This window comes from Carettochelys insculpta, chromosome 2 (genome assembly GCF_033958435.1).
Source record: "Carettochelys insculpta isolate YL-2023 chromosome 2, ASM3395843v1, whole genome shotgun sequence".
NCBI classification, from domain to species: Eukaryota; Metazoa; Chordata; order Testudines; family Carettochelyidae; genus Carettochelys; species Carettochelys insculpta.
The window spans coordinates 129,499,544-129,526,655 of record NC_134138.1 but is presented as its reverse complement, the minus strand read 5'-3'; the positions used below and the strand labels follow the sequence as shown (position 1 = coordinate 129,526,655).

General features: G+C 47.1%; 1 protein-coding gene across 2 annotated transcripts in view; it reads left to right on the top strand.

Annotated features, from left to right (window-relative positions):
* Nucleotides 1–27,112, top strand: part of LOC142009539 (ribosyldihydronicotinamide dehydrogenase [quinone]-like) — an 85,544-nt gene that overhangs the window by 29,802 nt on the left and 28,630 nt on the right. Inside the window, exons 1-2 of one of the 2 annotated variants that reach the window (XM_074987751.1) lie at nt 659–786; nt 23,029–23,231. In XM_074987751.1, the coding sequence (XP_074843852.1) occupies nt 23,080–23,231 (152 nt within the window). In that variant the 5' untranslated portion in view covers nt 659–786; nt 23,029–23,079. Of the gene's footprint in view, nt 1–658; nt 787–23,028; nt 23,232–27,112 lie in introns of those variants that run through there. The other variant, XM_074987754.1, reaches the window with a different exon arrangement.

Here is a 27,112-nt window from a genome sequence, read left to right as displayed (position 1 = left end):
AAAATAATTTATTAGGTGGTGAGATTTTGTGGGACAGACCCACTTCTTCAGATCTGGAGAATTCTGAACTTTCCAGATCTTTAGAAGTGGGTCTGCCCCACGAAAGCTCATCGCTTAATAAATGATTTTGTTAGTCCCTAAAGGGCTACTGGACTGCTGGTTTGTTTTAAATTACCCTAAGGTACTCATGCGTTGGGGTAGGGGGCGGGGATAATTTTAACAGTGGTGGTGTTGAGAGCTTTTGAACCAAACTGTACATCCTATTTATGATGGAAACCACTTCACACCGGGAGGAGGGGTTCTGCAGCTCCCCCGCCCCATTCCAGCAGCTGTGTGTTAGGAGGCGAGCACGAAGAGTTGGGGGCTGGAGTGCGAGTGACAGATTGCGGGCTGCCCCTTTAAGACCATGCTGCAGCATGAAGGAAAGTTGCGATCACCTTCACACACAGCAACCACCCGAGGCAGCTGTGTCTCTGCGGAGGTGGAGGTGGGGGGGCAGGGGGCAGGCACCCTGTTGTCCGCGCACCTTCTCTCTCTCCTCCCACCCCCAGCAAAGACGCAGCTCGCCGCAGGAGCCGTCGGGCTGCAGATGCCAGCAGAGCATTAGCTTCTCCCGGGCTTCCTGGCTCGTATGCAGCCAGAGGGCTGCCGTGGCGCACGCCCCTCCCACAGCAAGAGGCGGGGAGAGGGATTAGCCCAGACTTGGGCTCGGTAGTAAACGGGCTGAAGGCAGCTAGCGGGGTGGCTCCAGCTGGGGCTCGGGCCGGGGGCCGGGCGAAGAGCCAGGTAAGAGCACGGCGCCTCTCTTTCGAGGGAGCTGCGGTTGGTTGCTTGTCCATGCGGAGGTTCGCATTGGCCGGCCCGGAACTCGGGTGCCTTTGTCTTTCCCTGGCCAGCGGCATGGACATTGTGTGTGTTTGATTAGGGTGGCCCGTGCCCCCCTGCGAGGGAGCGTCCCCGGGCCGGCGGCTACCAGCTCCCCTGGGATTCGCGTGTCACCCTGTGTGTCGTGCAGCCGGAGCCCGGGAGCTGGGAGCCGCCGATACAGACCCACTCGCTCGCAGCGGGGCGAGGGCAGGTATGGGAGCCCTAGTTTGATCCGCTTGCTGCCCAGCCCGTTGCGGGCGATGAGCTGGGCGCGCCCTGGCCTTGGCCCTGTCTCGCAACCCGCCCTGCTCCTCGCCGGCGGTGGGAAAAAGTTGGTTTCAGTTTCTCAGCCCCGTCCTGGAAGCGCCGATGTTTTGCAATCCCTGGTGGTGGCACAACCCGTCTGTGCCCCCCGCGGCCGCCACCCCTGCTCCGGCGGGGGGGGGGGGGGTAAAGCGCCTAACTAAGTCCCAGCCGCTGCACGTTCGGCCGCGGGTGTTGTGTCCTGAGGCCCCCCCGCCTCCGCGCAGGACTTGAAAACCGACCCGGCTGCGGCAGCGGCCTGCCACGGCCGGGAGGCCTTGAAAAGGGCTGAGTTGGATGGGCGCCGTGTCCCGGGGGACGCGGTCTCTTTAAGACAGCCTCCTCGCTCCGGAGTGGCTTCGCGCGCCGTCTTCGCAGGGTGAAGCCTCCCCGCGATCCCCAGGTTTGGCTCCGTGCCCGGGGCCTGCTCCGGGTGTGATGCGAGCAGGGAGCGCCCGATGCCTGGCCCGGCAGTGACGTGTATCGCCCCGCCAGCGGGCTGCCTGCTGCCGGGACTGTCTGTGCCTGCAGCGGGCGGTAGAGGGAGCGGCCCTTTCTCTCTCTCCGCCACCGACCTCCGGCTCGAGGAGCCCCACGTCACTATGTCACGTCACGTCACCATGTCACTATAGGGGCTCGTCTGCATACTTGGCTCAATCTAATTCTTGACCTCACCCCCCCGCCCCGACCCCTCCACTCTCTGATTTGCTCACCTTGATTATCTGTTTCTGATTTGTGCTCCTTGCTTACTGCTTTTGGTTCTCTGTGCCTTAAATATTGAGTCTGTTCTGGTCTGGCTATGGGCTGAAGAAGTGGGTCTGTCCCACGAAAGCTCACCTAATAAACCATTTTGCTAGTCTTTAAAGTGCTACTTGACTGCTTTTTGTTTTGATTGCCTGGAGACTGTGCGCGAAGCAACAAAGGTTTATTACAACCAGCTAGCAGAGTGATTCTGAACTTGACTGAGTTTCAGAATGCACTGACAGGTATCAAGTTATGAGTGGTTTTATAGAGAGCTGATAAGCAGAGGAGAGAACAGGAGCAGACACCAAAGAAATTAGCATAATCAATGAACAATCAACGAGCAGTCCAGATGAATTAACAAACAAGCTGGGAGTTACAAAGAGTTTCCATGTGCAGTTTACAGAACATTTTATCTATAAACACAAGTCCTTTTGAAGAGCGCAGTCATCAACACCAATGTGTAAAGCGGTGATATCTCATCTGTAATACACCGATGTCTCATCTGGCATCTTCACGTGGACATGACCATTCATGTTATCTCTACAGAATCAAAGCAAGCGGGCAATGCAGGATCAAAGCAGACATTAGTGAAAGAATAATGTCAGTCGTCCTTAACTATAGTCCAGTTCCCCTCTCCACAGGGTCCCTTCCTGGAATGTGGCTGCTTATGGACTTATTTGTACCAGCTGGGATGTGGGGCTTACCAGACCCCATTTTGGAACTGTAGTTCTTAGCAAATATCATGGCCTACTTCAGAATTTTATCCTATATAAGTCCTGTCATGAGGGCAGGGGACTGGACTTGATCACCTCTGAAGGTCCCTTCTGGTCCCATGAAAGAGATGCAGGAAGTGGCATCAGAAGCCTAAAACATGGTTACTCCCCTGAAAGGCTGGGGAGGAACACAGTGAGGGGTGTTGGCCCCCAAGATAAAGCTACTCAAAGGGACTCATTTGTGGGTGAAGCTAAGGTGGGGTAATGGCGCATCATTCTACCTACACAGCCCCAGCAAGACCTTCCCATTTAATAGATTGAAGTGCACCCTGACTCCCCAAAACACCCGAGAGAATTACTGTTTTCCTTTCAGTACTGGAAATGTTAAATGGTTATTCACTTCTGCTCACTCCACTGGAATGCAGAATAATTGCCATTCCCCAAGTAACTGCCACAGGGCCTTAAACACAGTGAGCTCTAATCAAAACAAAAAGCAGTTTTTGTTTTAATAGTGTATAGACTAGCACGGCTTACTCTCTGTTACTATTCAGTGAGCTCTAATGTATGTCCAGTACAGCGGTCAGCAACCTTTCCAAGGCGGAGTGCCGAAATGTGGCCTTTTGACCTCTGCGTACAGTCAGAGTGCTGGGGATACTTTTTAATGTCGCTAATAGTCCTACTTACAACAGTTTCATTAATAAATAAATTGAGATGTAGAGTTTTACCATTTAAATGGTGGCTGGTAGCATTAGCTGGTCTTTTGTTAACCCACGGGCTGCATGGCGGTAAGCAAGCTCCTAGCTGCTTGAGGGAGGAGGGGCAGGGCTGAGCTCTCACCTCACATGCCAATGAAAATCTATTTACATGCCAGTTTTGGTGACCTGTAGTCTAATACATGCTTTATGAAGTTTCAGACTAGTTATATGCAAACTGGCATTACAAAAAACAGAAGTGAAGCTTAAGTAATGTCTTTAATACCCAAATAATTTCTGTGGTGACTGGATCTTACGTTAAATAGGCTTATACTGTTGTGTTAATAGAAAATATACTGTTCACCACGGACCACAGCACCCGTCAGAAGGCTTGTGAGGACACTGCACATGTCACGTGATGGGGGAGGAGATAAGAAGCGGAGTTCTGACTGTGAGCAGGGGCCAACTGTACTGAGGTGTAAAACAAGGAAGAGGGTTTAGGAAAATCATCTGACAGTTTATGCAGCCTTGCTCCTTGTGCAGTGACACTTCAGGCTCCTGAGGGAATTCTGTGTCAAAAAATTGAACGTTGTTGTTATGTGCACAGTATTTTAAAATCCTGCCTTTTTACTTGTCTGTAAACAGTTGTGGTTCCAGCGTGGCAGGAGGAGCACAAGCCACTGATTGCACTGAGGTGGGAGGTCATACTGAGGTACAGGGACTCAGTAGTGAGGCTGCGCCTGGGTCTGACGCAGGGCGGGTGTGAGTAGGCAGGCTTGGCAGGATCCAGTTATGGAGGGGCTTACTGTGGGGGGATCCTGGCATGGGGTGAGGCAGAGGTAAGAGCGGGCTGGTATGGCCTACCCGTGAGAGCTAGCCGTCAGTGCTAGCCCACACATGGCTGATGTCAAAGCACTGTTGTGGCAATGCTTTAATGTTGCTGCTCCTTTTGCTCCTCTCCCCTGTCAGTGGCCCTGCTGGTAGGGTCAGCAGCGTTTTTGCCTTTTGCAGACATTACGCCGCTGCCGTGGCAGTGCTGTCAGACCTGACCAGAAGAGCTGCCTAGGGGGCAGGGAGGAGCAAAAGGGGCAGCTGCCCTAGGGCCTGGCTCCCTTCAAATTGCCATCAGGGCCCCAGGGCTCCTGGCTTCTACTGCTACATCCCCAGGACTTCTGGTTGCTGCATTATGAGCAGCCATGAGGGACTGGCTGGAGGAGTTTGCACCCAAACCTGATCCTTTCCCCTAAGGCCCCACCCCTTCCAGGGGCCCAGGGCTGCTCTCCACCCTCACCCCCCCACCACGGGCACCAGTGCCTGGTGCACCAGTAAGTCCTTCCTTTTGCTTTCACCCCTGGGTGAGAGCCCTGTATGAATTTCTGAGAGGTTTCTGTGTGGGGCAGTCAGTGTGTGGGCAGCTCAGGGGCATGGACAGGGTCTCCTTGGGGGATTTCAGGTACAGGGACAGTGTGACTCTGCAGGTGACAGAGGTGAAGTTCATTAAGGTAGTGGTTTTCAACCAGTATACCACAAGAACTATCCCAGTGTGCTGAAATTTTGTCAATTTCCCCTCAGGGGGAAATGGACAGGGTTCAAGCAGCAAGGCTGCCTGAGTCCCAGCTGGTATGGGATTCATCAATTTCCCCTCTGCCATAGCTCTTTGCAGAGTCACTGTGAAGGGAAATACCAACCTGGCAGGACCTTGTTTGCACCAGGAGGCAGCTGAAATGCTGCTTCCTGGCCCAATGAGCTAACGGAGAGCCTGCCCCCTTCCCTACAGTGGCTGGGGGAGGGAGCTTGTTGGAGCAGGGACATGGTTTAAAGGCTGCATCCGGACTCCAATGAGCTGGTGAGGAGGGGAGCCGCTTTCAGCAGTTACTTGTTTACTCCACATCCCTAGTATGGCATTGAGCAGATTTTGACAATGGGTCTGTGCTCGCTGCCTAAGATGGTGCTCTGTCGTGGATCTGAAATGGTACTGCAATTGATGCTCATTTAGCTTGTTGTGTGCACTGCTACCGCTCTAGCAAGATCATAACCACAGTAAATGTACATAAATGTGATGTTTATGAGCAATCTGTTCAGCTGAAAAAAGTGGTTGCGCCATGGAATTGTTTGTGTCATTGAAGTGTGCTGTGTTACTGAAAAGGCTGGGAACCACTGGGTTAGGATTGAGCAGGGAGACTCTGGGAGTGTGAGAAACTCAGAGGAAGGGTCCAGGTGCTGGGGGAGGCGGGGCTTGATAGGGTGGGGATCAGGTGCAGGGTAACACTTGTTAGGGTGAGGGTTCAACGTGTGTGCTTAATAGCGGAGCTCTGGCTGCTGCTGAGGGGACAATACATACCAGGCTCCCACTTCCCCTTGTGATTCCTTATTTCCCTTTCCACCCCCTTTCTTTTCCTCTGCCTCTTCCCTCCACCCCCTAATCCCTCCTTCTCTCATCCCCCCGCACCCGCAACCTCCCCCACACTTACCTAGCCCCAGCATGGGCACTCACTGTTGCATGGAAACAGGAAAACTCTCAGCACACAGGAAGGGAGAGCATCTGGTGCTCCAGAAGGCAGTGTTTAGCTGCAGATCTTCAGCAGAGCCCAGCCTCCACCTCCTTCAGCTGGGTAGCTCCACACTTGCAGAAGTAGGGGGACAGAGGGTAGTAGCAGCAGGTAATCCCATGTGTAGAGTGACCACCTGTTGCCTATTTGGTGGGAGGGTCCTGTATTTGGGATGCCAAAAAGGTGTCCCTACTTATTTTTAGAGGGGCATAATCGTCCCATATTTCCCCCACCCCCCCGACCTTTTCTGTCAGCAGCTGCTGGCCAGAGAGCACTCTGCTGCCGCATCCTTGTCGCTTCCCCAGGGCTCTGGGTGGAAGCACCGGCGCGTGCTGCTTCCCTGGGGCTGGTGGGGGAGAGAGCGCCAGCAGCTGCCACCTCCGGGAGGAGCCCTCCCTCCCGCCATATCTCCCTGCCCCATATTTGGTCGCCCTAGCTGTGTGCCATCTCTTTTTGGGGAGGCAGTCCCTCTGAAAAATACTACATCCATGGTCACAGAAACATAGCACTGGAAGGGACCTCGCAAGGCTATTTAGTTCAGTCCCTTAAATTAATGGCAGGACCAGGCACCACAGACCATCCTTGAGAGGTGTTTGTCTAACCTGCTCTTGAAAATCTCCAGTGATGGAGATTCCACGACATCCTTAGGCAATTTATTCCAGTGTTTAACCACCCTCACAGGAAGTTTTTCCCAATTTTCAACCAAAACCTCCCTTGCTGCAATTTAAGCCCTTAGCTTCTTGTCTTGTAGTCGGAGGTTAAGGAGAATAATTTTCCTCCCTCCTCTTTGTAACAACCTTTAAAGTATTTGAAAACTCATGTCCCCAGTCATAGAATCATAGAACACTAGGACTGGAAGGGACCTTGAGTGGCCATCGAGTCCAGCCCCCTGCCCCAATGGCAGGACCAAGTACTGTCTAAACCATCCCTGATAGACAAATATCTCCAGCGATGGAGATTCCACCACCTCCCTTGGCAATTTATTCCAGTGTTTGACCACCCTGACTGTTCGGAACTTTTTCCTAATGTCCAACCGAAACCTCTCTTGCTGCAGTTTAAGCCCATTGCCTCTTGTTCTGTCCTCAGAGGCCAAGAAGAACAAGTTTTCTCTCCCCTCCTTATGACACCCTTTTAGATACCTGAAAACTGCTATCCTGTCTCCCCTCAATCTTCTCTTTTCCAAACTGAACAAGCCCGATTCTTTCAGCCTTTCTTCATCGGTCACATTCTCTAGACCTTTAATCATTCTTGTCGCTCTTTTCTGGACCCTCTATAATTTCTCCACATCTCCTGGTTAAGACAAGGCGGTCTTTTGCCATAGTCAGTCTTCTCTCTCCAGACTAATCAAACCCAGTTCTTTCCATCTTCTCTCATAGGTCATATTTTCTCGATCTTTAATTATTATTATTCATCTTTGAACTTTTTCCAGTTTGTCTTCATCCAGCCTGCAGTGTGGCACTCAGAACCGGACTCCGCACTCCAGCTGAGCCTAATCGGTGCAGAGTGGAGAGGAAGAGTTACTTCTCGTTTGTTAGTTGCAACACTCCTGCTAGTACATCCCAGAATGAAGTTTACTTTAGTTTGTTTTTGCAACAGCATTATACTGCTGACTTCATTTAGTTGTGGTGTATTGTGACCCCCCAGATCTCTCTGCACAGTGCTCCTTCCTAGGCTGTCATTTCCCATTTTGAATGTGTGAAACTGATTGTTCCTTCCTAAGTGCAGTGCTGTGAACTTGAACTTCATTCTATTTACCTCTGATCGCTTCTCCAGTTCACCAGATAATTTTGAATTATAATCCTGTCTTCCACAGTACTTCCAGCCCATCCCAGCTTTGTACAATTTGTGGATGACACCAGCACACTCTCTATGCAATTATCATTCTGAGACATTGATGAAAATACTGAACAGAAGTGGATCCAGAACTGTTCACTGTGGAACTTCATTCATTAGGCCCTTCCAGCATGTCTATGAACCATACATAACTACTCTGGGAACAGTTATCCAACCATTTATGCCCCTGCCTTACACCTACATTGTATTTCTCGTTTTGGTTAATGAGACGGTCATCTGAGACTGTATTAATAACCTTTCTGAAGTTTAGATATATCATATCTATCACTCCCTCCTCTCCACAAGGTTTGTTACCCTGTCAAAGAAAGCTTTGAGGGTGGTTTGACAGATGTGTGTTTGTTTCTTTGTTTGGATAAATTCATGCTGACTGTTACTTATCACTTTATCATCTTCTAGATGTTTGAAAATGGGCTCCTTAATTACTTGCTTCATTATATGTCCTGTTCCAACCTTGAGCCCGCTTACAGCCAAACACGCTCACGGATCCCACACCCTCACCTCCACCCCAAGCTTCTGCCCCTGCTCAGAACCCTTCCTGTACCCTACCCCTTCCCAGAGCCCGCACCTGTACCCCAACCTTCTGCCCCACCTCTGAGCCTGCTCCTGCACTCTAAACCCCTCAGCCCCAGCCAGACCCCTTCCTGTACCCAGAACCCATCATTTCTGACCCCACCCTAGAACCTAGGGGAAGCCCTGAACCTGTGTGGCGCCCCTGTCCATGTGTGTGCTTGATGTAAGGTGACCATCCGTCCAATATTGGGCGGGACAGTCCCGTATTTGGGACACCATAAAGAAGTCCTGACTTATTTTTTAAAAGCAACTAATTATCCTGTATTTGGGCCCTCCCCCCAGCTGACCTTTTTTGCCAGCAGCTGCACGGGTGCAGCTGCTGGCAGGAGTTCTCCAAGAGTTCTCAGCTGCAGCTTCCCTGGGGTTGGGGGGCACCGGTGGCTGCAGCTTCCCTGGGGATGGAGGGCGGCAGCTGTTGCCACTTTCCTGGGGCTTGGGGAGCGCTAGTGGCTGCAGCTTCCTGGGGTTGGGAGCAGCTGCTGCTGCTTTCCCAGGGCTCAGGGAGCGCCGGCAGCTGTGGCTTCCCCGTGGCTCTCGGTCCCTGGAGGTGGGGGTGAGGGACAGCTGCTGTGGCTTCCCCAGTGCTGGGGGCAAGGGCAGTGGCTCCTGCAGCCGCTTCCCTGGGCTCTCTGGGAGTGCCTGTGGCTGCTGCCTCTTTCCCAGGTCCCCAGGGCTTGGTGGAGCCGCCCTTCTCCCCACCCCCAATATCTTCCTGTCCTGTATTTGGGACATCCTAGCTTCATAATTGATTTTTTTTTCCTGTGGGTCAGTGGCCCTCCAAGAGAAAAAAGCTTTCCCATCCCATCCCTGTTCTAAAGCTTGTCTGCACACAGGCTGTATTGCTTCACTTATTTAGATCAACTATTTTATATTGAATTATTTGTATTATTTAGTTGTCAACATGAGGTGGTAGTATACTTTCATCAGCATAAAGATGCCAATACTATTTTATATTGAATTATTTGTATTATTTAATTGTCAACATGAGGCGGTAGTATACTTTCATCAGTATAAAGATGCCGATACTGATGTGATTTCTTATTACAGTAATTAGTTCTGCTGGTATAAACCTGCACTCTATTGATATAATTGCAACTGTACTGGATTGCTCTAATATTTTAATTGTTTGCTAAAACATACCCCTGCCTAAAGTAATTGTAGCAGTCCAAAAGTTGAGACTAGGTCAGAAAACCTATGACCTTCAGCTGGCAACTTTGTGGTTTCTCCAGCCTGCATGAGCTGCCCATATCTGAGTCACTTCTTTTTAATATCTTAATTAAAACACAAGACTAGATCTTTGCACTTTCCAAACTGAAAAGTTACTTTTGAGCTCAAAGAGAACTTTTAAAGAACAAAGCTATTAGCTCCTAGAGAGGAGCTTCTGACTGAAAGGGCTGTCTGCCTTCGTAAGCCATAGATGTGACACAATAATTTTGTCATCTATGAAATCCTCTGAATCTCTCCTTCTCAAGTGTCCAGTTCTTGTCCCCAACTTCACAGCTCTTTACACTTCTCCATCAGCCCATCTCTGACCCAGGCTATGTCTACACTACAGAAACCCGCCCCCCCATTGCTTTGGGCAGTGGAGCCACTTTTCATCGGCTCTTTTGCCAGCAAAATACTTGTAACGTATGCTAGCTGTGTTCGCTGTGTCGGCAGGAGAGCTCTCCTACATACTAACTGCGGTTTAAACTGGCGCTTGCTGCTGCAAAACTTTTGTTGTTCGTGGTGAAGCAAGTTTAGCATTTCTGAATGATAAAAAGTTTTGTCACTTAATTGCCAGTGTAGTCTTTTCTCGCATCTTTCCATTCCCTTTGCCTGGTCTTTTGCTCATTCATATAATGATTTTTCCATGCCGTCTCCTACCTATCAAATGCCGTTCAACTCACTTCTGTCTGCTTTAGAGCCCAGCTTGAAGAGACATTTCTAATATTCACAGAAAGTGAATATACTTCTTTGCTAAGCCTTCCTCTATGCTGCCTTTTCAGTGTTCAGTGTTTTATCTGTGTTCAGTTTTATCTGTGTGACTATTTGTTAGCATCTCCCTATCCTTCACGTGCCTATTACTGGAATATGAATGTGGCATACGATATTCTTTATGCCGGATAACTCATCTAAGTGAAAAGGTTATGATTTATTGAATATGATTAGGCTGTATGGATGCATGCAGCATTTTGGTATCTGAAGTTAGTGGTATTGACTAAATATCTTTATTTCAATCATGCTGCTTTGGGTGAAACCCACTGCTTATGCATCAGGTACAGCAACAGAAAAGCCAGGCAGCGAGGACAATGGAGTGTGAAAAGGTTTGGCCACTGACTCATGGACACTGGGATACTACAGAGTCAAGTGACCTGGTCATGTGAGACTAAACTCCATTTTGGACTGCTGAATTTTTCTGCGGGGAAATGGGGGCAATCAAACAAAGGATTCCTTATGGAAATCCTATATGAGGTAGAAGAGGAAAACAATCAAGGTCTTCGGTTTGTTTTTCCACCCCCCGGTACTTGAAAACACATGGACACCAAGAGGTGGAAGAAACGGCTTTACCAACTTTGGAACGATTCCTGGCCTGGGAAGGAACCTACTTAAAACAATGTTTAGAATAAGAATTTACTAGTTGTAACCAGTTTATATAATGAATCAATCTTCGTGTACTTTGTTTTATTTGCTTAGTAATCTATTTTGTTCTGTTTGCTACCTCTTTGGTGACCTACAATTCACCTTGGCTACGTCTACACGTGTCCCAAACCTCGAAATGGCCATGCAAATGGCCATTTCGAAGTTTACTAATGAAGCGCTGAAATGCATATTCAGCGCTTCATTAGCATGCGGGCGGCAGCCGTGCTTCGAAATTGACGCTCCTTGCCGCCGCGCGTCGCGTCCAGACGGGGCTCCTTTTTGAAAGGATGCTGCCTACTTCGAAGTCCCCTTTTTCCCATGAGCTCATGGGAATAAGGGGACTTCGAAGTAGGCGGGGTCCTTTCGAAAAGGAGCCCCGTCTGGACGCGCCGCGCGGCGGCAAGGAGCGTCAATTTCGAAGCACGGCTGCTGCCCGCATGCTAATGAAGCGCTGATTATGCATTTCAGCGCTTCATTAGTAAACTTCGAAATGGCCATTTGCATGGCCATTTTGAAGTTTGGGGCACGTGTAGACACAGCCCTTGTGTAGTTAATCTGTTTATTTCTTGTCTTTGTAATTTCTAAGAGGACACGGAGTTGTGCATGTCTTCCTCCACATTGAGGGAGAGAGCGAATTTTCATAAAACCTATAACCCTTAAAGGCAGTGGGCACCAGCGTGGTGGGGTCAAGCCCCAAAGGCTGAATCTTTCCAGAGTGGATTTCTGTCTCTCTCTGCAGCTGAAAGTAGCCCTGCCTGTGTGCTTGGCTGGTAGAGACTTTGTGAGCCTAGCCCAGTCAGACCGGGGAAGGGGACCCAGGGCTGGCAGAAGAGGCTGATGCAGTGGCACCCCAAAAGTCACAAGCCATATCGCTTAATTTGTATGTGGTTTGGGAGAGGATGAGGGCCCTATCATACGCAATTTTGATCAAAATTTTCCTCATTCAGGAAGTTTTACATCACCTGATACAACAGTAATTCCGAATGTCAACTGAACGGCTGTAGTTTTAATGTCCTGATTTTTTTCAGAAATATACATGCAATATTTGCATGTGTATACTGGTTATTTTGATGAGAAATGACTAGTTGGATCAATTGCATGTGCAAATGCCTGATTTAGAGGGGCAAGTTGCAGTAGGTATGCAGGGATGCCAGAGGGGGTGTAAGGGATGCTGTAGTCTCCCTCTCTTGAAGTTTGAATCTCTGAATTTCAAAACTGAGGTTCTGTGTAAGATCAGTGTCTGGGACTAGGGCATATGTTTTAACTACTACAGAGCTTGTGCCGCTCCCAGCTTTGCCTGATAGGGAGGGTGATTTAAGATGACAATGAGCTTGCCATTCAAGTAATTGAAGGATCATTAGATGGTCACAAAAACATTTACAGGTACTCAAAAGATTCCCTCCTTAAGTGCCATGCCAACTGGTGTAGGCCATCATGGCCCTCCACCCCGTCTATTCTGAGTGCTTTCTAGCATTTTTACAGTGCTTCCGTAACCAGGAAGTAATACTAGCCCATAATTTCTCTCACTGCCTACCCCATGCCATTTACCATCTAATTTCCCTGTGGTTACTAGGTGTTCAAGTCCTAATTCCTTCTTTACATGTCCTATAAATTTTGCTTGTCTTGTCCTTGTTCTCACTAGCAACGATCTCCTACACTGTGCTTCAATCAAAACGGACTCATTCGTCGTCTTAGGTGTCTATGGAATACGCAACATTCTCCTTAAAAACCACATTTCTGTGGCTCAATGGACTTCTCAGCTTGCTTGCTGATTGTCCACGCTTCAGACCCATATAATAATATTGGCTCAATATAACATTGCAAAACTCTTTTCCTAACTTCTAATGATAACGACTTGTTAGTGAGGATACTCCTCGTTCTCTGGAATGCAAACTTCACTTGTGCAATTCTGCATTTAACTTCCATTGTACACCTACCATCGGATGTGATATAACACCCCAAGCATTTAAATTTAGTCACCTGATGTATAACTATCCAGTTCACACTTACGTCGCACCTTGGCATAACTTTGCTTTTCGTTACCATTGATTCCGTTTTTGCAAGGTTTAACTTTAGTCTCTTCAGCTCACTTTCCCTATTAACTACATTGATTAATTCTTGAAGATCCCTTTCATTTTCTGCAATTAAAACTGTATCATCAGCATGCTGAAGATTATTTAAGTTGTATCCACCAATATTTAACCCAGGAAGACCCTCTATTTTTCACATACTCCTTTCACTATACAAATTAAAAAGATCTGGTGAAAAAACATTGTCTCAAAAAATAGGAAACAAAAAATAGATAGTGTACTCGAGAGGTGGGTATTGGGACCAGTGCTGTTCAATTTATCCATAAATTATCTTAAAAAGGGTAAATAGTGAGGTGGTCAAAATTTGCAGATTATAAAAAATTATTAAAAATATTTAAGTCCCAAACTGACTTAAGAGTTACAAAGGAATCTCCTGAAACTGGGCAACATAATGTGAAATCACATTCAGTGTTGACAAATGCAAAGTAAAGTGCATGGAAAAATATAATCCCAGCAATACATACAAAAATGTTGGGGTCTAAATTAGCTATTACCACTCAAGGAAGAGATCTTGGAATCAATGTGGATAGTTTCCAGAAAACACCTGCTTAATGTTCAGTGGCAATCTAAAAATCTAACAGAATATTGGGAATCATTAAGAAAGAAATAGGTAATAAAACAGAAAATATTACATTGTCTCTATATAAAGTCATGATATGCCCACATTCTGAATACTGCCTGCAGATCTGGTCACCCCATCTACAAAATATATATTGGATTAGGAAAAGGTACAGAGAAGGGCAACAGAAATGATTGTAGGGTAAGAAACAGCTTCTGTATGAGGGGAGATTAAAAACACTGGGACTTTTCGGCATGTCTTTCAGAAAAGATAAAAGGGTGGGGCAATATTTTAGAGGTTATAAAATGGTAAGGAAATTTAAATACAGAAGGTTGTGTCTACGCTACCTGTCCCTTTCTGAAGGGGTGTGTAAATGCTGTGGATCAGAGATGCTAATGAGGGGTGGATATGAATATTCAGTGTCTCATTTACATAACAGTGGCCACCCAAAGTGTCAAAAGTGCTGCTTTTGAATTGAAAACTAGCCATGTAGATAGGCTTCCTTCAAAAGGAAACCTCGATTACGAAAGCACCCTTCCCAATTTTTTCGGGGAAGAAGGGTGCTTTTGAAATCAGGGTTTCCTTTCAAAGGAACCCTGTCTACATGGCTAGTTTTCAATATGAAAGCACCACTTTCAACGCTCTGGGTGGCCACTGTTATGCAAATGAGACACTGAGTGTTCATATCTGTGCCTCACTAGCATTTCTTTTCCACAGTATTTACATACCCCTTCCAAAAGGGAGGGGTAGTGGAGACATGGCCAAAATGTTATTTACTCCCTCAGTAAAGTAACACAAGAAGGTCACCCAAGTAAATTTATAAGCAGCAGATTTTTATGTCTTCTCAGCCAAGCTGTGTACTTTGCCAGGGAATGGAGGGATGACCCAAACCACCGCAGAATTCTAATAAGAATAAAATATGTTTAAGAAGGATAGGTCCATCAACGGCTACTAATCAAGATGGGTAATAGTAGTATCCCTGTCTTCTGTTTATCAGGAGCTGGGAAAGGGTGGCAGAAAATGGCTCAGTTGATCACCCCTTAGGTTCATTGCTTCTGAAGCATCTGGCATTGATCACTGTTGGGAGACAGGATACTGGGCCAAACATGCTATTGGTCTGACCCGCTATGAGCATTCTGACCTTCTCATAGAGAATCCCCATGTATCTGGGCCCTGCCGTAAACCACTAGATCTGACTCCCCTCCCAGAGCTGACATAGAGCCCAGGAGTCCTGAGGCTGTATGTGTCTCTCTCTGCACTTAGTAACACACTAAGAATATATATTAAATTGTAAGGCTAACCAGTGTCCCAAGTGACTTACCATTAGATGTCAGAATGTTAGTAAGAGAGCTGAGTGGATCAAATATCTATTTAAATTTATTTTGTATAGGAATGGTGACGGTCCTTCTGTCAGCTGCTTTCTAAGTTATCTGCCACCTCCCCCACCAAAACAAAAACAAAATACTTGCAAAACCTAGATTTTCCAAGGACCTTAGTAGCGCCTGGAAGAGATGATATGTGTGGGGGAGGGTAGGGATGGGGAGGGTGGATGGAATAGCTCCCCACTTCCTGATTTGCTGATTGGCTTTTAATGAGCATGCTCGGTAGAACTGCTGAAGCCTCTGTTTTCACTTTACCCTCCCCTCCACTAGTCCTTCACTGCCAGCTCCTCTATTGCATCATGCATTGAATGCCCTTCCTCCTTCCCACCCCCACTAAAATCTGAAATGGTGCCCCTGTAGGTATGCAGTTGTAAACAGGCATTTTGAAAGTCAGGCTGTGCAATCACACAGGGAACTGCATTCCCAGCATCATGTTAAGTACAGTATTAGTGATTTTTGGTGTAGCAGGAAAGAGAGAACCATGAGGACACGAGTTTATTTCTTGGCAGTAAAAGAGACTGTGCACAGTTTGTGTGTTTAGAAGCATATTTTTAGTTCTATCCATATCCTGTATCACTGAGTTAGAATCTTAATGATATGGGTTTATAGATTTTTAAAAAGGTGGCATAGCTAGCATGGAATAATTGGCTAGGCCTTAACTTTTGGGGGATGGGCAGGGGGTGGGGGCCTACCCTCCACCTCTCCCCTCCCTGGAGCAGGCCCTGCAAGGAGCAACGGATGGACCCTCTGGTGAAGGGCTTCTTGGAATGCCAGGCATACACCCAACTTTAATGTTCAAAATATTTAAGTCAGGGCTACCCTCCAGCTCGCTGCCCCCCAGAAATAGGATTTTAAAACATCTTTATGGATCACAGTTTAAAGATTTTTTTTTTTTTTTTTTTTTTGCAACTACCAGGGCTAGAAACTATATTTAAATGGAAACTGAGACTTTCATGTAATCACAGTAGCCCACAATATTACTTTCTTGTTTTTACCATGTTTTCAGAAAGGACACTAAATGGCTCAAGACTTGAAATAAAATCAAGAGTTGGCAACACTCTATGAAGTGTATTGCCCAACGTCTGGGGCAGAGTTTGGCATAAAACTCAGCTCTTCACCTTTGGTCCAATGACATTAATTTCACCAGCGTGCAGATTGAGACTGTGAAGATTTAGGGTAGGTTGAAAGCACCTAGAGAATGAAAAGATCAATAATATGTTAGCTGTTGGTGTCAGAAATGTATAATATGAATATTTGGAGATACACGTTTCATAGAGCTGGAGGGGACTACAGGAGGTCACTGAGTCCAGTCTTCTGCCCGGACCAAGTACCATCTTTTTCTATTCTGAAATTTTAATCTATTTGCCCCAGATTCCTAAATGGCCCTCTCAAGGATTGAGCTTACAACTCTGGTTTAGGGGGATAATGCTCAAACCACCGACTTATCCCTCCCCCAAGCTGTCATTTAGTAGGATCTTTTTTCTAAAGATCTTAAAAGTGTTTTACAAGTTTAGCTAAGCCTCAAAGCTCCCTTATGAGGTCAAATGTGCATGCCATGTAGCCTGGCCCGTGTATTAAAACTGATTGCCATACATGGCTACCTTCTGTCCATGTGAATGCAGCCATTGCCTCAGTGTCTTTGCTTGTGGCATAGTTTAGCTCTCCAACTAAACTGGAATTACATCCTTTCAAAGAAGTGGCAGCTGAAGAGAAGAACATATCTGCACCCAGTTCTTGGGCCACAGGCTTTCCTGCAGGATTCCATGTCAACACAGCAGCATGCCTCTGGTGGGCCCTCATGGGATGAAAAATTCTAGCATGGGTCCTTGGTCAGAAGAGCAGGAATTAGTTGCAGCCACACACTCCCTTCTTCTCTTTCCCCAGGGCTACTCCTTTCACCCTGTCTTTGTTTCCAACTCAAGACAGACACACTCCCTCCACCTGTTCTCTGTCAGAAGGCAGGCAGGCTGCCTGAGAGCCCTGGTATGTTAGGCTACGTCTACACGTGCACCCAACTTCGAAATAGCTTATTTCGACGTTGCGACATCGAAATAGGCTATTTCGATGAATAACGTCTACACGTCCTCCAGGGCTGGCAACGTCGATGTTCAACTTCGACGTTGCTCAGCCCAACATCGAAATAGGCACAGCGAGGGAACGTCTACACGCCAAAGTAGCACACATCGAAATAAGGGAGCCAGGCACAGCTGCAGACAGGGTCACGGGGCGGACTCAACAGCAAGTCGCTCCCTTAAAGGGCCCCTCCCAGACACACTTTCATTAAACAGTGCAAGATACACAGAGCCAACAACTAGTTGCAGACCCTGTATATGCAGCACGGACCCCCAGCTGCAGCAGCAGCAGCCAGAAGCCCTGGGCTAAGGGCTGCTGCCCACGGTGACCACAGAGCCCCGCAAGGGCTGGAGAGAGAGTATCTCTCAACCCCCCAGCTGATGGCCGCCATGGAGGACCCCGCTATTTCGATGTTGCGGGACGCGGATCGTCTACACGTCCCTACTTCGATGTTGAACGTCGAAGTAGGGCGCTATTCCCATCCCCTCATGGGGTTAGCGACTTCGACGTCTCGCCGCCTAACGTCGATTTCAACTTCGAAATAGCGCCCAACACGTGTAGACGTGACGGGCGCTATTTCGAAGTTACTGCCGCTACTTCGAAGTAGCGTGCACGTGTAGACGCAGCCTTAGTCAGTCAAATAAAGGCTAACGTTGCTTTACTGATTCTGCGCTTCCCCTTCTTGAGGGGGAAAATAGGCCAGACAACCACAGGACACCATTGTCAGCATTCACACATTGTTTAGCCAGACACCTACTCGCTTCCCCTACTCCTTAATACACTTAGTTTCCTGCTGCCTTTTTGAGCTAATCTACTGCAGCTGTTGGTAGCCAATCCTTAAAAACAATACCCTGTTCTCAGGTCTGTGTGCTTGGACTGCCACAGCCCAGGTAGGCAATAATTGACCTGCTGATTGCCGTGAGATATTTTATTTACTGAGCACCTGCAGGTACAGCCACTTGCAGTTCTCAGTTGACACAGTTTGCCATTCCCAGCCAAAGGGAGCTGCAGGAAGCAACAGCCCAGGAAGTGGTGACTCAGCCCATGCTGCTTATGACAGCTCCTGTTGGCCAGAAATGGAAAATTTTGGCCACCTGGAGCTGCAAACAGCTGTACTTGCAGATGTTCAAGTAAATAAAGCATCTGACAGCCCACCAGCAGCAAATCCTGCCCAATTGCCTCTGGCCCATAAACCAGTTATTGCCCACTGCCATACTATCGTAGCATAACTCAAATTGACATAGCTTAGGTCTGCTTACTGCAGTGTCTGCATCATGCTAGGTCAACAGAAAGAAACTCTCCCATTGACTCCCTTTACTTATCTCATTCTGGCTGAGCAGCAGAGTCACTGGGAGAGTGATTGGTGGTTGATTTAGTGGGTCTTCACTTGACCCACTAAATCAATCCTTGGTGGCTTGATCACCGCAGCATCAATCCACCCCATAGCAGAGATAAGCTCTGAGATGACAGCTTAGATTTCCAGCCATTCTGGAGTGAAAGTGTGAGAGGACTGGACACTCAGCATGCTGAGAGAGCCAGTACACTCTGTTACACCATGAGAAGAGAAACCTTCTTCTGTGCTGGACAGCATCTGGATCTCTGTTGTGACTTTGCACTGTGTATGGCACCTTAGTTCATAGTTATTGAGTATGTTAAGGCAGGATTCTGAGGTTCTGTCACTGGTGATCTGAGGGGCCTGAAAGAGCAAAAAGAAAAGGTGTAGTGCTGCTACCTTCACTCACACTAAGCAATACCTTATTCCATGAGTAGTCCCACTGATAAGGAACTTAAACACTTGAAAATCTCATTATGTGTCTGTCTTTATATGCCTAAATATGTTTAAAAATCTAGTCCTTTACCTTTTCTGCTGTTCCCTATTCATATCTATAAATAGGGATAATAATACTAAACTACTAACCATCACAAGCTGAGACCTGATTAACCAAAGTTTGTATAGTGCATTGAGGTCTTCTATTAGAAGAACAAAATATCGTTATGATCTAAATGTTAGAGTGCTACCTAGTCATCACCTGTGGTTCTTGGACTTGATTCTATGAGATACCGAGCGCCTTCAGCTCTGCGTTAGGCCCACTTATCTACCGTTTTGTGGTGCTGATGAATGAACAAGGTGCTAGGTGCCTATGAGAAGGTTCCTGGCATGCAAGCTGAACTGTGGGAGTGTTGAACCTTCTGTCTCACCAACCAGGGGTATCCTTCTCACACTGTAATGCTATGACAAGCTACAAACCTCTGGCAGGTACTGCACTTAAATAGACATCAACAGGCCGGGACACACCCAACTGAATTACAGGAATGCTTGTTCTAGCTACCCATGAACCAACAACAGAGAGGCTCTGGCAAATGCTCCGCAGCTTGGCGCATCAGAACTATACTGTCTTGCCCTGGTCAGAAGCCTGACTAGTGTTACGTGCATTACTCAGCCCCTCCACCAGCTCCCTCAGTGTGGACAGGACACACACTGACCTTTATTAGCTGAGCTGAGATCACCCAAGCACTTCAGCCAAAACACGCTTTTAATTTAAGTAAGATATAAAACCACTTTGGTAACTGCAGAAAGATTGATTTTGAGTGATTGTAAGTAGTAAGCATAGAGATCAAAGTTGCTTCCCGAAAAAATGAAAGGAAATTTGCAATTCAAGTTCTATAAATAGGATTTGAATCAAGCAGTGACTCACCCTGACAAATGATACAAATAGGTTACAGATCTTCACTACACAGGCTGGAACTCTCCTCCAGCCCAGTGGCACATGCCCGTTTCAAAGTCTTTGTCCTACAGGCATGTTTCCAGGTGTTGAGTTGTGGGCTGGTAAGACAGAGTCATGATGTCACTTCCCCACTTCATAGTTTCTTTGTAGATGCTGGCTTTTTCAGGGCCCAGGGCATAATCAACCCCCATGCTGCTCTTGGCCTCATCCTCACCTGCCCCATCTCACAAGTCCCCACCCCAACCTGCCTCTTCCCGCCCCACCTAACCTCTTCCTGCCCCTTCCCATGAGCATACCCCATCTCTGTTCTCCCTGCCTCCCAGAGCTTCCTGCATGCCACCAAACAGCTGTTGGCGGTTGGTGGGAGTCGCTGGGAGGGACGGGATGGAAAAGATTGATGGGGCTGCCATCAGATGGAAGGTGCTTGTGGGAGCAGTAGGAGCTGTCTGCCAGTGGGTGCTCCAGCTTCGGAGTGCCCACAGAGTTGCACCTATCAGTTTGCCCCAGCTTTCTGGAAAGTCCTATGTTTATGACATGGGTTTCTACCTTCATTGGTCAAGCATTTATTTTATATTATCTGTGTGCTGTCTCAGAGAAGTCTTCACTATGTATAGTTCCTGGGATAGTGGATTCTGTAAGGAACCATCAATGTGCTTGGCTATTCCACTGTTGTACTTGAAAGGCTAGTTGTGGTTTTTCTCAGCTTTGCAACATATTTCAGTATCACAAACAGCATAATATTACATACAATGACAAGACATACAGTCCAGCAGGATATTAATGTGCTGTAGAGCAAGAGCTTTAAAATTGTATCTCACCAAGTGTACTTTTTACAAAACATATCATAATTACATCTCATTGGTGAATTCGCTGTTTACAGGTGTTCCTGTGAGGTACAATGTGCCACAGGGCCTGGATTCTCAAAGATATTTAACTGCAGAAAGATTGATTTTAAGTAATTATAAGTAGTAAACATAGAGTTCAAAGTTGCTTCCTGAAGAAATGAAAGGAAGTTTGCATTTGGAGTTCTATAGACAGGATTTGAATCAAGCAGTGATACTTAAGATCTGCACCGCAAGATACATTCAGATGTATTAATATTGATTTTGTAATGCTGGATTTTATAAATTCGAATTTGACTATGCTCACCTTTCCACATGCACCTCACAAAGTCAACTTATTGTTGCCACACTCAATCGGCAACAGTCCATAGTGGGAACCTATCCCACAGTTCCCTCATCCCCATAGCATTCTTGATATGTTTGCTGGTATTTGACATCATCTTCCCACATTGCATTGCCCTCATTCCCCTCCCATGGTAAGCAATCGTCCATTTTTCCAGGTGGTAGGGAGGAAAACTAGTGCATCAACAAAGATCACCAAATACAAGGAAATCGTTCTTCTATAACTGAATTGCTTTTTAAAACTGTAGCTGTAACTGAATTATGGAAGATTTTATAAAATTCATCAGGTGCGTGTCTTCCCAACTGGCCCTCCACCAACTGTCCTCCCTCCCTTGATTACATGTGATCCCTGAAAATAATACAGGGACAATGAGAAGCATGAAGAAAAAGTTGCTAGTAAAGATTTTGAAAAAAGAGAGTTGCTGAGGGGAGAGTATTTGCTTCCTAGTCCCTTTTACAGCTTCTGTGCACTGTCTGTCTTCTCAACTGGCCCTCTACTCACTCTTCCCTGCGTGAAGGGTGCAAGGTTTGAACACAGGATAGAAAAGGCTAGGAAAAGAGATGTTTGTCTTTCCTCTTCACTACGCAGGCATTGCCAGCAAGGGAGGATGGGGCTTGCCAAATTTCATTGCCATTGGGGGGCGGTTTGGTATGTGGAAGGTTAACTGGCCAGTTGAAATGGTCCCCAAAAACCTTTTTTGCTGTGGGGTGCGGGGTCTGTTGCTTGAAGGCCACTTGGGGGCTGGACTTGATGGCCTCTCGAGGTCCCTTCCAGTCCTACTCTTCTATGATTCTATGACTGAACCGTTCCCTGCCCCGCAGTGGCAGACAGGCCCTGAAAATCTCAGCCTCTGAGGGGGCGATTTCAGGTGGGGGCCAGATGAAGTAGTCTCCCTGGGCAGCTGCACGCCCCTGCAATTTGTAGCTTCTCGGGACCACGAAAATCTTAGCCATCGGGGTATACTTCCCCCACAGTGACAGCTAGCCCCCCGAGTCCTTGTTGGGGCAGCGAGACCTGTGGGGGGTCAGTGTGGGGCCAGTTGAAGTAGTCCCCCTGGGCGGCTGCAAGCCCCCGAAGTTTGTAGCCACTGGGGGGAGACTTCCCCCGGGTGGCAGAAAGGCCCTGAAAATATTTTTCGTGGGGAGCCAGTTGAAGCAAATCCCCCGGCAGCTGCAAGCCCCTGAAAATCTTTCCTGCCCTCAGAGCCCCAACCATGCGCAAGCCAGGGCATGCTGTTGCCTGGCAGCATGGTGAGCTCCAAATGGCAGGCACATCCTTTTATTGGGTTGGAGGCTACCCATGGGATGTGGCTGAGCACGGAAAAGACCCCGACTGTGTGGCACCTGTGAGGGACAAAGTGGGGGTCGTGCACAAATGTAAACCACTGAGAAGAAGTTTCTCAGCCTCTTATGCAAGCACAACCCCTACAACAGCCTTGCTGTCACGTGGTGTGGCGGGGCAGCAGCTGGCGCCAGGCAGTGCAGGAAAAAATGTAGAGACAGAACCATGAACTCCTGGCTGGGGCTATTTGTAATGGATAGATGCGTTCACAGCGCTAATAGCAAAGAAAGAAAGACACATCTCAGGCTCTCATACAAACGTGGCTGTGGGCTCAGGCTTCCTGGTCCCAATCTGAAATTCATGGTCTTCCTGTTACCTAATTCCTATGCACCTGGAGAGCAGCGGCCAGAGCGGAGCGCTGAGGGGCATTGTGGGTAACATATGGGACACCTCTGGAGGCTAATGAATTCGATGTTAAGATGAGGCACTTCCACACTGGCCTTTAATCACACTTTTAAATTCAAACTTGATGCTACACCCAGCAAGTTCTGACGGCATTATGCTATCAGTACTAGTGCTCTCTAAATGGAGCTAATGGTATTTACAGTGAAGACAGTCAGATGGTAATATCAAGCTAACTGCCTTAAATTCAAATTTATCTAATAGCGTAGAGGCAGCCTTAGGCACTTAACTCCCATTGATCTCAGTGAAAGTTAGCTCTCAGATCTGGACTTACTTGCATAATTAGATCTTCTCTTGCTGTGACAGATCAATATTGGATGTTGACACTTTGTTTTGCTTCTCTCTTCATGTTACAGGTCCAAGAGTATTGTACTTTTGTGAACCCTAAGTTCTTGGAGGCTACAAACATGTCGCTGGACGATATTCACCTGAACACACAGGACTTGCTGCAGAAGGAGCAACTGGATGCTGGAGGATTTGGAATGGTTTCCTTATGTTATCACAAGAAATATGGGCTTGTGGTATTAAAAACAGTGTATACGGGACCCCAGCGCACAGAGTAAGTTGGAGGGGGGAGCTTGATGCTCACTCACATTAAGGCCCGTGTACAGCAGTCTAGCTTTGTGAAGGGGCCTTATATTTGCTCCCATTTTGAGGCCCTTTCACACTACTATAGTACTGTAAAGAGATCTTAGAGTAAAAGGCAATTCAGGGCGGAGAATATTTCCAGGGTGGATATAATGTATGCAGCCCGCTGCTGTGTGGTGAACTCACAAAATGATGATGGAGAATGTGTTCTACATTAGAGCTAAGAATGATTTGTGTTTATTATAGGGGTGGAATCTGTTATTAGCAATTTCACTGGTGAAATATTATGTGGTCTGTACAGAACATTCGTCTTCACTACCTGTCCTAAACTCTTATACGCTATGTCTGTGTGCATCATTGCTGCGACCTCTACCTTGTACTTCTCTGCCACACTGATTGTTGTAAAGTACTTCTATTTTTTTTTTAAAGGGAGGCATTGTTGCCTACTAGATAGACTACTGGCCTTGGCCTTGGCTTCAAGTCCCCGGTTTGCCACAGATATCCTGTGTGACTTTGGGCAAGTCATTTCCTCAGTTTCCCAGTTTGTGAAACAGTGATGATGACACTGATATCCCTTGTGAAGCAATTTTTTAATCAACAGATAAAAAAAGAGACTGTGTGACCTTTAAAATTGTACAGAACGCCTTTCTTCCTTAGGGTACTGCAGGCACCAGTGGCACTGTCGAGTAAGTTTTTTATTTTTCTTCCAAAGCTAGCTTTTCTAAAATATTGCCTCAACTATATAATGAACTTCCCATTTCCTGGGAAATGAAAAATTTCCACATGGAGTTCTTAAAAGATGTTTAACTCTTGTGCAGTTAAATGAGAGCAAAAACTCAGCTGGGTGGAACATTTTTTTAAAACACAATGGCCGTGTCTACACTAGCCAAAAACTTCGAAATGGCCATGCAAATGGCCATTTCAAAGTTTACTAATGAAGCGCTGAAATACATATTCAGCACCTCATTAGCATGCGGGCAGCCGCGGCACTTTGAAATTGACGTGGCTCGCCGCCGCACGGCTCATCCAGATGGGGCTCCTTTTCAAAAGGACCCCGGCTACTTCGAAGTCCCCTTATTCCTATGAGCAGATGGGAATAAGGGGACTTTGAGGTAGGCGGGGTCCTTTCGAAAAGGAGCCCCATCTGGACGAGCCGCATCAATTTCGAAGTGCTGCGGCTGCCCGCATGCTAATGAGGCGCTGAATATGTATTTCAGTGCTTCATTAGGAAACTTCGAAATGGCCATTTGCATGGCCATTTCGAAGTTTTTGGATAGTGTAGACATGGCCAATGAGGCACTAAACGAGAAATGTCCAATTAGGAGTAGCAGGAGAAGCTTTAAATTTAACTAAGGCTGCCCAGGTCAAGAGCTGGGTTTGAACCCCGCAACTACACCGCGAAGGGGATGAACATCTGTCCATTGAACAGAAGGATTAAGGGCTTGAGGGTTAAGACCATTGCATTTAATGCAAAGACTCCCATGGATTCCAGCGGAATTAGGGATGGGCCCTAAGTTCAGTAGCAGGAAGCAGTAATAGAGTTGTAAATCTCTTATGTGGACCAACAACTTTACAAATACCCACATTCTTCCAGTTTGGTATAAACTATGAGACTATGAAACTTCCTAATTTACTTTTAAGAGGCGAGAGTGAATGACGAGAATCTGGAGGTCCAAAGTGTGTTTTTTGTCTTCAAGCATTGCCAGCTTTCCTGACCAGATGTTATTGCTACAAATGGAGTCCAGTCCACTCTGTCAGGAAACTTTACAACTCCACTCTCTTACCTGCTGGCTGCCTTTATTGTTTTTTTTTCTCCTCTCTAGACCAGCACCTGTGGGACCTGATCAGTGCTGAACAAGTGAATTTGCTGTACCATGGAAGGTCAATATTGTCTAGCAGCATTACTAACACTTCCATTGCTTACTGGGCTCTGAGAAGACATTTAAGGGTAAATTAGAGATAAATAGTGGCATAAAACATTGAGACCCAGGACTGGGGTCTGTAAACAAACTCCATGGGACCATGGAAAACTTGGCCACATGCAAGATAAGTGGTCATTCGGCGAACTAAAATCATGCCGGATTATGGATATTGCTGGATGAGAGTGCCAGGCTAGAGAGGTTCAACCCATACCTCAAATCCTTAAATATATCTTTACTTAACATGTTGATCTGAAGCCTTAAATAATCTCCTAGTTGAGCTTAGGGCAGCTGAAGGCAGCCCAGCCTCTTCTGTATTATTGGAGAGTTACACTCAAGGCTGAGAGTGAGCAGTTTCCCTTTGAATCACAGCCAGGGAGAGTGTTAGCGCACAACTGTACTACAAGGAAGCTGTTACTTCCTCTTCGCAGCATGGTTACAATTCTTTTTCTTCTCACTAACTTTACTCTGCCCTGTTTAACACATTGCACGCAGCGATTTTTTTTTTTCTTGAGTGGTGGTGCAGAGAGCAAGGCTATGTCTACACTAGAGAGTTTTGTAGACAAAACCCATGGAGCATTCATGTTCCCGAGGCGTTCTGTCGACAATAAATTGACAGAACACGACACTTCTGTTGACAGCGTTCTGCCACTCCCCTGTGCGGCATAACATCTCTGTCAACAGAGATGTGTTGACAGAAAGGAAGTCTGGACGTTCTGGGGGGACTTCTGTCAACATACAGGGCTTTTGGGAAGCCAGGCAGCCCTGACTGCTGTGCTTCTGGTTGGCTGTTTTGTCGAGAGAGCAGCCAGGAAGTCCAGCCACTCTGTGTCGACAGAGCAGATTGCTCTTGCGATCTACTTTGCAGTCTGGCCGCAATCTTGTTGACAGAAACTTTGTTGGAAGATACCGTCTGACAGTAATGGCTGTTGACAGATCGCTGTAGTGTAGACATGGCCCAAAAGGCCCAGCTGACTAAGCAGAATGTGGGTCTGGACAATCAGTGTTCCAAAGCATATTTCATAATAATAAGGATTATCAACATCCAGTATCCATACAGAGTGCTTAATTTGTGCTTGGGCTTAGTCCTGGCACCATTAGTCTTGCCAGGTCGTAGCTCTGGCATCTCTGGCCTCCCAGCCAACAGTCACTGCTGTCCAGCAAGCCACCTTTAGAAGCTGCACGGGTGCCAGCAGCAATGTAGAAGTAAGTTTCAAAATATTCCATCTGATGCCGTCCTGCTGCAGCTGTGCTGATTTCATAACAGCAGCCAGCCAGTAGCCACCACTCACTGGCTACCCAGCTGTATTTAGTGTACACACCTCTTTCATTACAAAGTAAGCACTGCCCACCAACATGGCGGGATGATCCCACTCTAATAAATAAATCCTGATAACTCTTGCCTGAGATTAGCTTTCAAGACAGTCCCAAAGTGCTGTATATAAGTAGTCTGTCATGTGCAACAATGACGTCTTGAGCTTGCACAGGCTCATCGGTTGTGGACTCGCATGTGGCTGAGGAGTCCAAGCTTTGAACGGCCTGGGCATTCACAGTGGGGTCAAGGGAATTGTCCTGGCTCTGTTGGTGCAGCTACTGCTGTTGCTTTCTTCCTCTCACGAGCATCAATGAGGCTTATGCGTCTCTGCTCTTCAAAGTTGTCATGTGCGTGTTGTACGAGAGCACATCAGCCTGTTCGGTCTTTCGCATGCTGCTCTAGCTGATCTGGTTTTAAACCACCATGGGCAATGTTGGCCTTCATGCAGTCTTTATACCTCTTGCGAGGCCTACCTTGATTCCTTTTGCCCTGGGAGAGTTCACCGTAGAGGAGATGCTTAGGGATTCTTGACTCCACCATTCATATGATGTGCCCTGTCCAGCTAAGCTGGGCTTTCCGAATCATGGCTTCAGTGCTCATGGTTCCTGCTCTGTCCAG